The sequence below is a fragment of the Schistocerca americana genome, chromosome 1 (genome assembly GCF_021461395.2).
Source record: "Schistocerca americana isolate TAMUIC-IGC-003095 chromosome 1, iqSchAmer2.1, whole genome shotgun sequence".
NCBI classification, from domain to species: Eukaryota; Metazoa; Arthropoda; class Insecta; order Orthoptera; family Acrididae; genus Schistocerca; species Schistocerca americana.
Window position 1 is genome coordinate 143572886 of NC_060119.1, and position 15134 is coordinate 143588019.

Below are 15134 nucleotides of genomic sequence, written 5' to 3' on the forward strand. Positions count from 1 at the left end.
GATGGCATGGGGTGCCATCGGTTACACGTCTCGGTCACCTCTTGTTCGCATTGACGGCACTTTGAACAGTGAACGTTACATTTCAGATCTGTTACGACCCGTGGCTCTACCCTTCATTCGATCCCTGCGAAACCTTATATTTCAGCAGGATAATACACGACCGCATGTTGCAGGTCCTGTACGGGCCTTTCTGGATACAGAAAATGTTCGACTGCTGCCCTGGCCAGCACATTCTCCAGATCTCTCAGCAACTGAAAACGTCTGGTCAGTGGTGGCCGAGCAACTGGCTCGTCACAATACGCCAGTCACCACTCTTGATGAACTGTGGTATCGTGTTGAAGCTGCATCGGCAGCTGTACCTGTACACGCCATCCAAGCTCTGTTTAACTCAATGCCCAGGCGTATCAAGGCCGTTATTACGGCCAGAGGCGGTTGTGCTGGGTTCTGGTTTCTCAGGATCTATGCACCCAAATTGCGTGAAAATGTAATCACATGTCAGTTCTAGTATAATATATTTGTCGAATGAATACCCATTTATCATCTGCATTTCTTCTTGGTATAGCAGTTTTAATGGTCAGTAGTGTATAATGACGTTGTTCCTCAAGATCCTCTACAGCCCCTCAAAGTCTGTCACAACATCTCTAGGCCACCCAGTACGCCGATTAAAAGGAATATCGCACTAGACTGACTTGGTACCGCTATTTCGAATGGGCACGTAAAATTCTGCTGTTGTGTTACCGGTAACAAGAAACAAACTGACACTTTCTGTCGGTACTAGACATCGCAGGAAAGTGGTGATGGGCAGTATTTGTTTGGCCTGAATCCAGCTATATGTTGGTAAAACGCAACTGGAAATATCTGCCGAAACACCAGAGAAAACGCGCCTCTGTGTGCCCACGCACCGTGAGACAAGTTTGGGATTGCTCCTGAGACACTGATGCTTAGTTTTATGGCCACAAAATGTACGCCGGCACTACTTCGTCCCTGTACTACAAAACCTGCGGATTACAGTCTGTTGAGTTACCATACACCAAACAGGCGGCCACTGAGTCTATCGCCATCGCTCGAGCCTGTGGCGAGATGAAAGTTTGCTGCTGTGTGACTGACATGTTGTGTCGCTGCTCACCTTACGTGACGCCCCTCCCTGTTGCAGACGGGCGCTGCAAGTTCGGGCTGGCGGAGTACGAGCTGGGCGAGCGCTGGTTCCCGCGGCTGGAGTCGCAGGGCACCGTCTTCTGCGTCACCTGCGGCTGCTACGAGGTGAGTGGCTGCGCTTCTGGGCCGTGCTGCACGACGCACCTAACAAGGTGTGCGCCTCTGCTGCAGCGCCCCTAGCTTACATGTTTGGGACTGCGGATCTGTTCACCTCGTCAGATTACTAGCGGGATAGTCATGACGCAAAAACTCGAACGGCAAGGTTAAGTCATTTGTAATCCTTTAAAAATATGCGAGAGGTCGAGTTTATTTATTAAGTACTAGTGGCGTTAGTTAACTATAGCAACACTTTTTTTTCCTCTGCAGGTGGTTTTGTCTGACTCGGGGCTACAATACACCATATTGTTCCCCACTCCTTTGGCTTGAAAACCCTGTTTTTCAACATAACCTCCGTTCAAGGCGACGACCTTACGTCACCTCACTGGGCAGGCCTATATGCCAGCGTGGTACCTTTCTACTGATCGTTGCCGGAACCAACGTCATCCTGCATCAATAACCTCATGTCCATTATAATTATCCGGGCTGTTATGCCGTGGTCGGTTGATGAATTCTGTGTCAATTCCCAACGTTTCGTCCCCGTCTGCCGAGGACATCTTCATGGGGGTCTGTAGCTCGATGGAAGGTCCAACACACTCACTGGGAATTGACACAGAATTCATCAACCGACCACGGCATAACAGCCCGGATAATTATAATGGACATGAGGTTATTGATGCAGAATGACTGGCAGTAGCGAGCCAGTGAGTGTGTTGGACCTTCCATCGAGCTACAGACCTCCATGAAGATGTCCTCCGCAGACGGGGACGAAACGTTGGGAATTGACACAGAATTCATCAACCGACCACGGCATAACAGCCCGGATAATTATAATGGACATGACATTTCCGGCAGTGAAAGTCTATATTTTAGTATCAATAACGTCCCCATCATCCACGTACTGTCTCCCGCGGAGTGCATTCGTCATTGGGCCAAACAGATACGGAAGTCCGAAGCTCCGAGATCCTGGATGTAGGATGGATTAGGACGAACAGCCCAATGAAATTTGTGTGCTCCTTTCGGGTGCGCAGCTTCGTGTGAGGCATTGCGTTGCCGTGGAGAAAAAGAAGTTCATTTGCACCTTTGTGGCAACGAACACGCTGAAGTCGTTTCTTCAATTACCTGAGGATAGCACGACACACTTGTGAGTTGATCGTTGCAGCAGAGGGAGGACATCAAACAGAATAACCCCTTCAGAGTCCTGTAACATCGTCGCCATAACTTTACCAGCTGAGAGCGACGCTTTGAACATTTTCTTTGGAGGAGAGGTGGTTTGGAGCCGCTCCATGTATTGCCGTTTTGTCTCCGGTTCGAAGTGATCAACCAGTATTTCATCGCCTGTGGCGATGTTCGACAAATAATGGTCACTATCAGTTGCGTAACACGCAAGCAGTTCCGCACAAATGGTCCTTCGTTGCTCTTTTTGGCCTTCTGTTATGCGGCTGAAACCCAGACTTCACACATCCTTGAGTGCCCCATCTGGTGGACAAGTGTGTCAACACTACCAACAGAGACGTCCAGTCACAATAAATGCCACATTTTCTTCAATCAAAATTGCCGATAGAAAATTACTTAATTGAACGCCCGTCGTAATTGTTGTTCTTATATAGCTATCACGGAATTACAGAGGTTGGAGAAAAATATGGAAACACAGCAAGACATGCATGTTTGAACATAAGGTGAAACTGCATCCCACATTCTGTGCCACTTGTGCGAATTCCTTTCAGTATCATCGACAGCAGCTTCTCAAAACAATCCACGTCCGTTCTCACGGAGTTCCGAAAGTACCGCGGATCATGTACTGCAGCATCTGGAATCGTATCACAATGAAGAATATCGTTTCTCGTCTTAGATCTACGCGGGAGATGAAAAATGATGTCATCACTTTGAGCTGAAGAGCGGGCATCGAACAATGGAAGCACGTGGATTCACCCCATCAAAAAAAAATCCGAAGCCGTGCACGCGAGCTGCGGAAAGTCACGATGATCTTTTCCTTTGACTGAAAGGGCCTTGCTGCTCATCGACTTTCTGGAACATGGCGCCACAGTTAAAGCGCACTTTGCAAAAATGAAGCGCTTCATTAAGTCCAAACACCCAGGAATGTTGACGGACGGCATCATTCTGTTGCAGGCTAATGTCTGCCCACGTGTTACCAAGGTTGTTTCGACTACTCTGCTGAAGATTCACTGGGAAGACCTTACACACTCTCTATACTGTCCCGACCTCTCTCCATGTGATTTCCGTATGCTTTTGAGCACTGAAGAAAGACATTCGTGGTCGTCGATGAGCTATGGACGAAGAGGCGCAGTCCTGGATACAGTCACGGTTCCGTAGGCAGTCACAAGCATTTTCCCATAAAGGCATTCACCGTCCTGTCTTACAGTGGGATAAATGTATTAACAGTCATTACTTTTGAAATAATAAACTGTTTACTTACTTTATTTTCCATTGCCTCGTTTTCATTTGACTGACCTTTGTATACAAGATTATACATCTGCCTCCTGCTACTGGGTTTTATGCAACCTGCGACATCTTAAAAACAACATGCGATATTTGCATATTCTCTCGCTTGCTACGTGTAGTCTGTTAGTCCTACAGGAAAGATGAACAGAACCGTTTTGTAGGAAAGTTAACGTAGCTAAATCTTGTACTGGGATACGTTTTCCGCTGGATGCCATGGTTTTCGAGTTATTCAAGAAAAACGCGTTTGAAGGCCACTTTTGTAACTTTTCCTTGAATAATTCGAAAACAACAACCTCTAGTGAAAACGTACCCTAGTACAAAATTTTACTGCATTTAATTTGCTACAAAAAGGTCCCATTCATTTTTTCTGTAGGACCAATAGTTTGCACGTAACAAGCGAGAGAATATAAAAATCTTGCCTGCAGTACGGTGAGTTCGAAAAAGAACTCCCTAGTTTTAATGTGTACTAGAATCTGTACAAAGTGACGTACACTATTCTATTCTGTGGTGTTTGATTCATCAACTCTCCAAGTTTGGCTCCTCTGCAGTTGGCAGGTCTGCTTGACCTTGAGACGCCACCAGTGCTGTTTTTTTCCTCTGTTCCCTCATTTCAGTTCATTTCAGGCGTGCGTGCAGTGCAGTGCAGAGCAACTCACCAACAATGTGCACTCCGCAACAGAAAGCGCACTGTATTATTTGGCTAATGAAAACTGAATCAGTTACAACAGTGCAACGTCATTTTGGACGTCAGTATGGTGGTGAACAACCGACAGCAAAAACTATCCATCATTGGCTATAGTCTTTCGAGGAAACCGGTAGTATATTAAAAGTAAAATCACCAGGTAGACCGAGAACTTCTGTTGGGTTGGGTTGTTGGGTTGTTTTTGGGGAAGGAGACCAGACAGCAAGGTCACGGTCTCATCGGATTGGGGAAGGATGGGGAAGGAAGTCGGCCGTGCCCTTTCAGAGGAACCATCCCGCCATTTGCCTGGAGTGATTTAGGGAAATCACGGAAAACCTAAATCAGGATGGCCGGACGCGGGATTGAACCGTCGTCCTCCCGAATGCGAGTCCAGTGTCTAACCACTGCGCCACCTCGCTCGGTCGAGAACTTCTGAAGATGTTGTTGAACAGATTCGTGTTTTGTGTGTTCGGAGCCCAAAGAAGTCATTGGCCAGATGTAGTCTACAATTAGTAGTGCCTAAAGGTACTGTGTATGATGTTGTGTGTAAAAAGACCTAAGTTGCACGCCTACAAATGGCAGCTTTTACATGAAATAAAACCTACTGATAAAATCGAAAGTTTGCTGTTGACTTTCCACACAGAATTGATGATGTCAATTTTTTAAAAAAGTCTCTTTTCTGATGGGGCTACATTTCATGTCAGTGGAGCAGTTAAAACGTCATAACTGCAAAATTTAGGGGTAGAGCATGCACATGAAGTTATTCAGCATCAGCGTGACTCTCTCAAAATTAATTCCTTACATAAAAAATGTTGTGTACAGTGAAAAGATCACAGACAATAATCATTTACGGGAAAGAATCGTCGCGGTAGTTGGGACAGTTACACCTGAAATGTTGGTGAGTACGTGGCGAGAAGTGGAACATCGTCTCGACGTGTGCAGGGCAACAAATGGATCCTACGTTGTCGTCTACTAACACGAAACAAAACCTGAAGTAATTCTCTTTCATGATATGTACTCATTGTTGTAATTTTTCATTAATTTCCCTATTAAATTTATACTTAAAACTATGGAGTTCATTTTCAAACACCCTGTATTTGAAGGCTTCCATAAGAACCAGCGGTAGGGGCACTTGAGTCACCCTATACACAAGACTTAGGTCTTGCATTGTATTTCAAGTACAGTTAAATGAAATTATCATGTCCTGTACGAAAATTGAACAAATTTATCCTTTATAAGAGAATAACCTTCTATATATTTTCATTACTTTTTAATCAGTTGGAACGCATTAATCTGTTTCGTAACATCAAACATTTCGTTAGAGGGTTTGCAATTATTGTACAGAAATTCTGAATAACAGGCAAGATATTACAATGATGGGGTTAGACAAATTATGATATACGAAAAATCAAACAAAAATATTTGTTGTAGAACAGTAAGTTCAGGATCATCTTAAAAGCATGAGTACCTTAAAAGACTGTAAATTACAGTACTTAATATTATATTAAGTGACTCATTAGTTTCCATTTTCTTCCACCAGCATTACCATCAGCATGTCTCTAAGGTATTAGTTCTTAGGTGGAGCTCACTGTCAGTGTAAGCCGTTTGAAGATCGAGTTTCATGGGAAAATGCTTGTGTATGGATCTTGGAGGGGTCATGGTGATAACTGTTTGAACTGAAAATGTGCAACCTTCAAATACCCGATGAAACGAATTTCATGTAAGCGATGTATCACAAAGCGTAAAACGTAAGAAGTGGAAGGTTTAGGAAACTGACTTTTTCAACACTATAATGAGAAACCAATTCCTTGGGTTTTCCTAATCTCTATAAAGTTTGTGGCTGGGAAGAAGGAATTTTGACGTGTACACAAATTTCAAGTAATTATGATTGCCAGCCATTCAGTTTAAAACATTCAGTCTGAAAACATGTATTTAACGCATGATGCGATTCTTGGTGGAACGCATATTACTTAATTCATCCTTATTCGCTTATAAAACCATCGAGAAGACTGAAGGAAAGAAATATCACGATCGAAAGCAGTTTCACCGTCACTGAAGTTCACGAGCACTCCCGAAATGGTTAAGAACTGATCTTCAACGAACTACTACAGGGAGTACAGTTTATCGGATATGCACATTGCCGCAAATGCTACCTGAAGAAAGCGGATGAATTCTATTTGCTCCGGAATAGCCCACTACTGCGCCCCACGAAATACGAGATAATTTATGAGAGGTGACATTTCGAAGAATTACAAACTTCGGCAGTTGACCACACGCAGTAGAGAATAAACGACAATCTATAGAAGGCACATCTCACTCATATTTCGCCGAGGAAAAATTTCAGGACTCCAACTTCACGACGAAGTATCATGTCAACAACTTTTTGAGGCGGGAAATGTCCACAATTTGTCGTATTTTGCCTCGAGGGTACACTATCAAGTCTTACGTCTACTGCGAGGTGTTGCAAAACTGCGTCGGCCTGTTCAAAACAAACAGCGAATTTGTTTACTACACGAGAAGGCTCGTTCTGCGCGGCATACAGCAACCGTTGCCGGCGCCCTTGCGGCAAGTTGTGACTCGTTCATCGCATGCCAGGCCTTGCAAAAAACGACTTTCGCTTTTTTCCCAGAGCTTAAGAAATACGCCTACGGGGAAAATACATTTCCAGACGAGGAAAAGAATCCAGAGACAGTAATAAAGCTGCTGAGAGAGTAACCAGAATGTTTCTAGGACGTCGAAATAAAGCAAGTCCGCTGGTACACAAACTGTACATCTATGGTATTAATGTGCTAAAATAAATGGAACTATTTTCAGTATATACCGGATGATTCAGAACTGACAGAATCAATAACTCTAAATGTTTTACCAGTTACAAAATGTGCAGAAATTGAAGTCGACGCTGATGAAGATTTTGTCGTGTACACAGATTTAAAGTAATTATGCTTGTCAAGCTTTTCAGGTTAAAAAATTCAGTGTGGAAACGTGCTTCCTGCAGCTGTTTCCACTCGCCATGTAAACAGATGTTTTACCAGGTACGCACGAAAACAGGTCCCCTAGCCAATATCGCATTAAAATTTCAGCGCTGGCCATTCAGATTCAATACAAGTCAATCTCAACGGTAAATTGAGTATGACTTGGCCCACAGTCTGTTCATTCCGTAAACGGAGACTACTTCCTTTTTAATACAGAGATCACAAAACCAGCCGGCCGCGGTGGTCTAGCGGTTCAGGCGCTCAGTCCGGAACCGCGCGACTACTACGGTCGCAGGTTCGAATCCTGCCTCGGGCATGGATGTGTGTGATGTCCTTAGGTTAGTTAGGTTTAAGTAGTTCTAAGTTCTAGGTGACTGATGACCACAGATGTTAAGTCCCATAGTGCTCAGAGCCATTTGAACCATCACAAAACCAGAGTAAGATACTACTATCACGTTAAAACTTTCTTCTAGCTTACCTGTTTGTGACATATCATCACAAGTTTGATTCACAGTATTTAATTACCCCATCTCTATCAGAAATGGGCATGCTTTTTAGTAACCGGAAGGGCACTACAGAAACGTTGCTACTCCGCGCAACGTCCATGTTTCAATTATCACGTCTACAACACAGCACTCTTTCAGCGCTCTTAGTATCAAAGGTTCGTTGACGATAATACAACAGTAGTTCTGTAATGCCAAAATATGAATAACTTAATACTGAAAATTTCATTGTACAGATGAGTGCGATTTACATTTGTTGGACACGTAGCGCGTGTATTAAACAGTAAATTGTACCTTGCAAGATCCCCTCGCTTCTAAACTGATACTGTCATTACTCAGCTTAGCCCGCGAGTCCGTAGAGGGTGGTATATGTGACGTACAGTATGACTGGTCAGCATTTCCACCCGGAATTTGCGAGTGTAAGTCGGACCTTCCTTGATCCGCCTTGGTGGTTGTGTCGCCGGATTTCCTCCTACCTGTGCTAGGTGCAGCTCTCGTAAATGTCGTCCCGTGCAGATTCTTCATTGGCGCATTGGATGTCTCTGTCGAAGCTAATTATCTGAAATAGCTGTCGATCAACTTTAGGGTATCTATTTACTCGAAATTAACATTCAGAATGCCGTAATATCACTTTTATTCCTATTAGATCAATAATGAAACACTCATGTCACAAACTACTCGTAAGCAAGAGCATGGCTACCATCGAACAATACAGGAAGAGCTCTTAACGGCGACTGACGACTTTGGCGCGCAGTCCGTATCTCCTACTAGTTTCGTCACAGTTCGTGGATTTCTGATCAAGATCTTACTTACTAACATATGCATTTGTTAATGAACGGGTGTGAATTTTAACGAGGCAAAATTATGATAAATAGTTTTAAACATCCAGAGGCTCATCCTAGTATTCATGGTGTCATAAATGACTTTAATTATTAAATATAAATAAACAAAATCGGTGGCTTTGGCGCCAAGATGGCGGTACTTCCCGTCATGTATATTTCTTAGGCTAACGCTTGTTGCTACGGTCCAGCGCCGAGCCCCACCCCACTACGCGCAACATATGGTCGCTTCCTCACCTAGCCAGCCAGAGTGGGAAATCCTGGTTCAAAATGGTTCAAATGGCTCTGAGCACTATGGGACTTAACATCTGAGGTCATCAGTCCCCTAGAACTTAGAATTACGGAAACCTAACTAACCTAAGGACATCACACACATCCATGCTCGAGGCAGGATTCGAACCTGCGAACGTAGCGGTCGCGCGGGTCCAGACTGAAGCGCCTAGAACCGTTCGGCCACACCGGCCGGCTGGGAAAGGCTCTCCGATTCATGGCCGGCTACGGACTACAGCATTTCCTAACTATCGTGAATACATCAATAAGAGACAATAATTTATTAAAACTGGTAAAAATGTCCTCCTCACGTGAGAGGCACCTTACAACCTCTGTATCTTCAGACCACGCGTTACAATGAATTTTCAGTTTATGCACCCATAACAAAACTGAATTGTAGCATACTTCTCGCCATCCAGGATTTCTGTCTCCGTATTGAATCTATGGAGAAAATTTGGATAATGTCCATGTCCCGTCAGAATGAAGGAATAAGGTTACTCATTTTCGCATGTTTCGTAAGCGTCAGGCAGAACATTGTACACAAGTGCCAGACATCCCAGCATTCGGAATTGTTCGTGAGCTCCTTGCCGCAGCGTCGCTTATGTAAGCCTCGAGGTTCAGTAGAGCGGGAGCCGGTGACGGATATCGTGGCGCAGTGGGTTCTCGCTGTGTGTACTCCACACTCGTGTGCCCAGCGTTTGACAGTGCAATGACGAAGGATCAGGCCGTTCTACGAATAGTAACAAGCGGGAAATACACTGGTCAGCTAGGACATTATGGCTACCGACCTACTATCGATATAAACCTGTCCAGGCGATAGCAGCGTCACCTGTCGAGGAATGACTGCTAGTCAGACAAACGCACGGTGGACGCAGTTGAATGAGCGTGCTCTCCGCGTGTACAATGGGGAAGGCGCGCGATCTACACTATGTGAACAAAAGTATCCGGAAACCCCAGAAACATAAGTTTTTCATATTAGGTGCATTGTGCTGCCACCTGCTACCAGGTACTCCATATCAGCGCCCTCAGTAGTCATTAGACATCGTGAGAGGGCAGAGTGGGGCGCTCCGCGGAATTCACGGACTTCGAACGTGGTCAGGTGATTGGGTGTCACTTGTGTCATACATCTGTACGCGAGATTTCCGCACTCCTATGCCGGCCAAAGTCGCCGAACGTTTCTAGGCGCTACAATCTGGAACCGCGCGACCGCTACGGTTTCGAATCCTGCCTCGGGCATGGATGTGCGTGATGTCCTTAGGTTAGTTACGTTTAAGTGGGTCTAAGTTCTAGGGGACTGATGACCTCAGCAGTTAAGTCCCATAGTGCTCAGTGCCATTTGAACCATTTGAACCACACTCCTAAACATCCCTAGGTCCACTGTTTCCAACATGAAAGTGAAGTGGAAACGTGAAGAGACATATACAGCACAAAAGCCTATAGGCCAACCTCGTCTGTTTTCTCACAGAGACCGCCGACAGTTGAAGAGGGGCGCAACGTGTAATAGGCAAACATCTATCCAGACAATCACACAGGAATTCCAAACGCCATCAGGATCTACTGCAAGTACTATGACAGGCGGGAGGTGAGAAAAGTTGGATTTCATGGTCGAGCGGCTGCTCATAAGCCACACATCACGCCGGTAAATGCCAAACGACGCCTCGTTTAGTGTAAGGAGCGTAAAGATTGGACGATTGAACAGTGGAAAAACGTTGTGTGGAGTGACGAATAACGGTACATAAGGTGGCGATCCGATGGTAGAATGTGGGTATGGCGATTGCTCAGACAACGTCAACTGCCATAGTGTGTAGTGCCAACAGCAAATGCTGGTGTGGTCCTGTTCTTCATGGAGGGGACTTGCACCCTTTGTTGTGTTACGTGGCACTATCACAGCACAGGTCTACATTGATGTTTTAAGCACCTTCTTGTTTCCCACTGTTGAAGATCAATTCGGGGATGGCGATTGCATCTTTCAACACGATCTAACACCTGTTCATAATGGACAGCCTTTGGCGGAGTGGTTAAACGACAATAGCATCGCTGTAATGGACTGGCATGCACAGAGTTCTGACCTGAATCCTATAGAACACCTGTGGGATGTTTTGGAACGCCGACATTGTGCCAGGCCTCACCGATCGACATCGATGCCTCTCCTCAGTGCAGCACTCTGTGAAGAACGGGCTGTCATTCGCCGAGACACCTTCCGGCACCTACTTGAACGTATGCTTGCGAGAGTGGAAGCTGTCATCAAGGGCAAGGGCGGGCCAACACCATATTGAATTCCAGCATTACCGATGGAGGGTGCCACGAACTTGTAACTCATTTTCAGCCAGATTGTCCGGATACTTTTGATCACGTACTGTATCTGAATCTGACCGAGGTTAGATTTTGATGGCCCAGAGGCTGGGCACGAGCATTTCGGAAAGTGCACTACTTGCTGGGTGTTCGATGGGTGCTGTCTTCAACACCTGGTGAAATCTAGATGAAATCACACTCAGACGTCATGGTGTTGGGCGGGCATCCCTAATTACAGATGTCGGACGTGAAACAGGGCAGGGTCGAACCGTGGCGGGACTAACATCAGACTTTGATGCTGGGCGGATTACAACGGTGTCTAAATACACAGTGCACCCAACACTCCCAATGACAGGCCTCGGCAGCTGACATCCTATGCTTGTGCCAGTGTTAGCACCATAACGTCGGCAGCTACGACTGTGACCTTCGGCACTAGACGTTGGCACAGTGGCAGGGCGTTGCATGGTCTGATGAATCCCATTACTGTCTTGGTCATGCCGATGGGAGGGCGCGAATCCGTCGCCTTCCAGGGGAAGGCCTCCTTGAAAGCTGTACTCCAGGAGGGAGACAAGCTGGCGTCGGCTCCATCATGCTCTGAGAAACATTCACGTGGGAATCCATCGCCCCAGTGGAGCTTGTACAAGGCATCATGACGGATAAAATCGTACACTCGTTGGAAACCACGCACACTTCTTCATGACGACCATGTTTCCCGACGGCAGGGACATTTTTGAGCAAAACAATGCGCCATGTCACAAGGCGAGGAGTCTGATGGAGTGTTCGATGAACACAGGGACGAGTTTCAATGCCTGATCTGAACCCGATCGAAAGCATCTGGTACGTGATTGAACGTGGCGTCAAAGCTCATCGGCACCTTCCCGGAATTAACGGGAATTAGACGACTTGTGTGTGTAGATGTGGTGCCAACACCTTCCAGCGTTCTACCAAGGCCTCATTGCTTCCATGTCAGAATGTATCGCCGCTATAATCCGTGGCCAAGTTGGACATACCGGCTGTTAGGTAGGTGTCAAAATATTCTGGCTGGTCAGGGTGCATTCTACTGAATACACCCGGAATAAGCCGGCATGGTTCGCGCTGGAATAATTTCAAGCTACTAGTTGTCAATTTTTATTAGGGATTTGTGCCAGGTCAACGAGGTGTCCAGCCCAGTGTTACCGGATTTTCCCGAAGATATCGTTCTTCACTCTTACAGCCATTTTTAATGGGAGTGTCTAAGTTTGTTTTCAAATCTCGTATAGCTTCTGAATAGTGGCGTGATAAAATTACAGAAACTTATGTGGCCCTTTCGCTCATCGCCTTATTTAATTATCTCAATTCGATATAAAGCTAAAAAGCTCAATTACAGATGACGGATCGGATATATAGCAGATGTCACATCGAAAAACACATTAAAATGGAAAATGCCACATAAAATAGATTTTAATTACGGAATTAGAAAAAGCATTCCCTCGAGTCCACCGAAAAAGTTCAATAATTGTTTGTTATTGACCAGGCGAACTGCCCGTGTTGTTTCAGCTATTTTGGGAATAATCAGCATTGTATTTTCGTCTTTGTTTTTGAACAGTCACGAAATAATTTCATAAACTGAATGTGGGTAGATCACATAACTAATGAGGAAGTATTGAATAAGATTGGGGAGAAGAGAAGTTTGTGGCACAGCTTGACCAGAAGAAGGGATCGGTTGGTAGGACATGTTCTGAGGCATCAAGGGATCACCAATTTAGTATTGGAGGGCAGCGTGGAGGGTAAAAATCGTAGAGGGAGACCAAGAGATCAATACACTAAGCAGATTCAGAAGGATGTAGGTTGCAGTAGGTACTGGGAGATGAAGAAGCTTGCTCAGGATAGAGTAGCATGGAGAGCTGCATCAAGACAGTCTCAGGACTGAAGACCACAACAACAACAACAAGTTTCACTGTGGATAGCAATTTTCATCAACAAATCGTTTCACCATGAATTTTATCCTTCATACCACCGACAAATAGCGAACGGTAAACAACGCTGACGGCACGATTGTGCTGAACTGAAGAGAGTTGTGCCAAAGGAAAAATGCCGCACCGCAGTACTAAGCGAAATGTGGCGCTTGTACCGAGTACTTAGGAGAAGGGCCGAGCAAAGCCTCAGCTCGCACTGGGCCCCACACTCGGCTCGCGAGCCGTCGGCACGGTGTGGCTGCCCTCGTGTACATGTACCAGGTGTACCGGTGTGAAGTGAGCGTTTTTTTGTGAAAATGAAACAGTAATTTTGAATTGAAAAGTAAACACATTTTATTCAAAGTACTGACCATTGCTTTCTATACAGACCACCTTTCTGGCAATTTGTGGACACCACGCCAATAGAAATGTTCGTATTTTGAAGCAAACCAATCAGGCACCCAAATTTCGACTTCTTCGTAGGAATCAAAGTGTTCCCATTGATGAAAACAAATGGTAATCGGAAGGGGCCATGTCTGGTGAATACGGCGAGTGGGGTAGCAGCTCCCAGCCAAGTGATTTGATTGCATCCTGAACCAGTTTTGCTTTGTGTGCAGGTGCATTGTCGTATCAAAAAAATACTTTACCATGTCTTCTTGCCCATTCTGGTCTTTTTTCGATCAATGCATAGTTCAAATTGATCATTTGTTGTCTGTAGCGATTAATATTCGCAGTTTCACCGGGTTTTAGAAGCTCATGATACACCACACCTTTCTGATCCCACCAAACACAGAGCATTGTCTTCTTGCCGAATCGATCTGGTTTTGCAGTCGATGTTGATGGTTGTCCCGGATTAACCCATGATTTTTCCCGTTTAGGATTCTTAAAATAAATCCATTTTTCATCGCCTGTAACAATTCGATGCAAAATTGATTTTCTTTCATGTCTTTGAAGCAAAATTTGACAAATGGTTTTTCTGTTTTCCATCTGTCTTTCATTCAATTCATGTGGAACCCATTTTCCACACTTTTGGATCTTTCACATAGCTTTCAAACGGTCAGAAATTGTTTGTTGTGCAACATTTAGCATTGCTGTCATTTGCTTCTGACTCTAAGTATCATCTTCATCCAATATTGCTTGCAATTCGGCGTCTTCGAACTTTTTTGGTGGTCTTCCACGTTCTTCATTTCTTCCATCAAAATCATTATTTCTGAACCGTTGAAACCATCTTTTGCATGTTGCTTCTGATAGAGCATGATCACCATATGCCTCGACAAGCATTCGATGCGACTCTGCAGCACTTTTATTCAAATGATAACAAATAATTAATGCCAGAATGAGATTTTCACTCTGTAGCAGTGTGTGCGCTGCTATTAAAGTCTTTGGCAGATTAAAACTTTGTGCCAGGCCGAGACTCGAACTCGGGACCTTTGCCTTTCGCGGGCAATTGCTCTACCAACTTTTTTTTAAATCTCATTTTGTTCGTTATAGTTCGTTGCAATTGTTCGTGGCGGACGTCCCGTGACGCCCGTTGAAGTTCGTTATTGATCCAGTCACTCAGTTTTTTTTATTACAGAGAGCAGGTAACCCCCTGACCGAACACGCTGAGCTACCGTGCCGGCGCCAACTGAGCTACCCAAGAACGACTCACGCCCCGTCTTCACAGCTTTACTTCTGCCAGTACCTCGTCTCCTACCTTCCAAACTTTACATAAGCTCTCCTGCGAGTCCCGAGTGCGAGTCTCGGCCTGGCACACAGTTTTAATCTGCCAAAAATTTAAAAAAGTAAATGCTTTCCGCAAATCATCAATTTCTGGTACAAAATTCGACATTATTAAAACGCCGAAAACATACGGTGTTGTTTGTTCCATGACTTGATGTATACTAAATATCTTTGACAGATGTCATACCAACAAAAAAAAAAAAATT

At 44.9% G+C, this 15134-nt stretch overlaps 1 protein-coding gene across 1 annotated transcript in view; it reads left to right on the forward strand.

Moving 5' to 3' along the window:
* Positions 1-15134, forward strand: part of LOC124621793 (chordin-like protein 1) — a 626534-nt gene that overhangs the window by 405386 nt on the left and 206014 nt on the right. The window contains exon 3 of the mRNA XM_047147229.1: positions 1154-1260. Coding sequence (XP_047003185.1) covers positions 1154-1260 — 107 coding nt within the window. The remainder of the gene's footprint in view (positions 1-1153; positions 1261-15134) is intronic.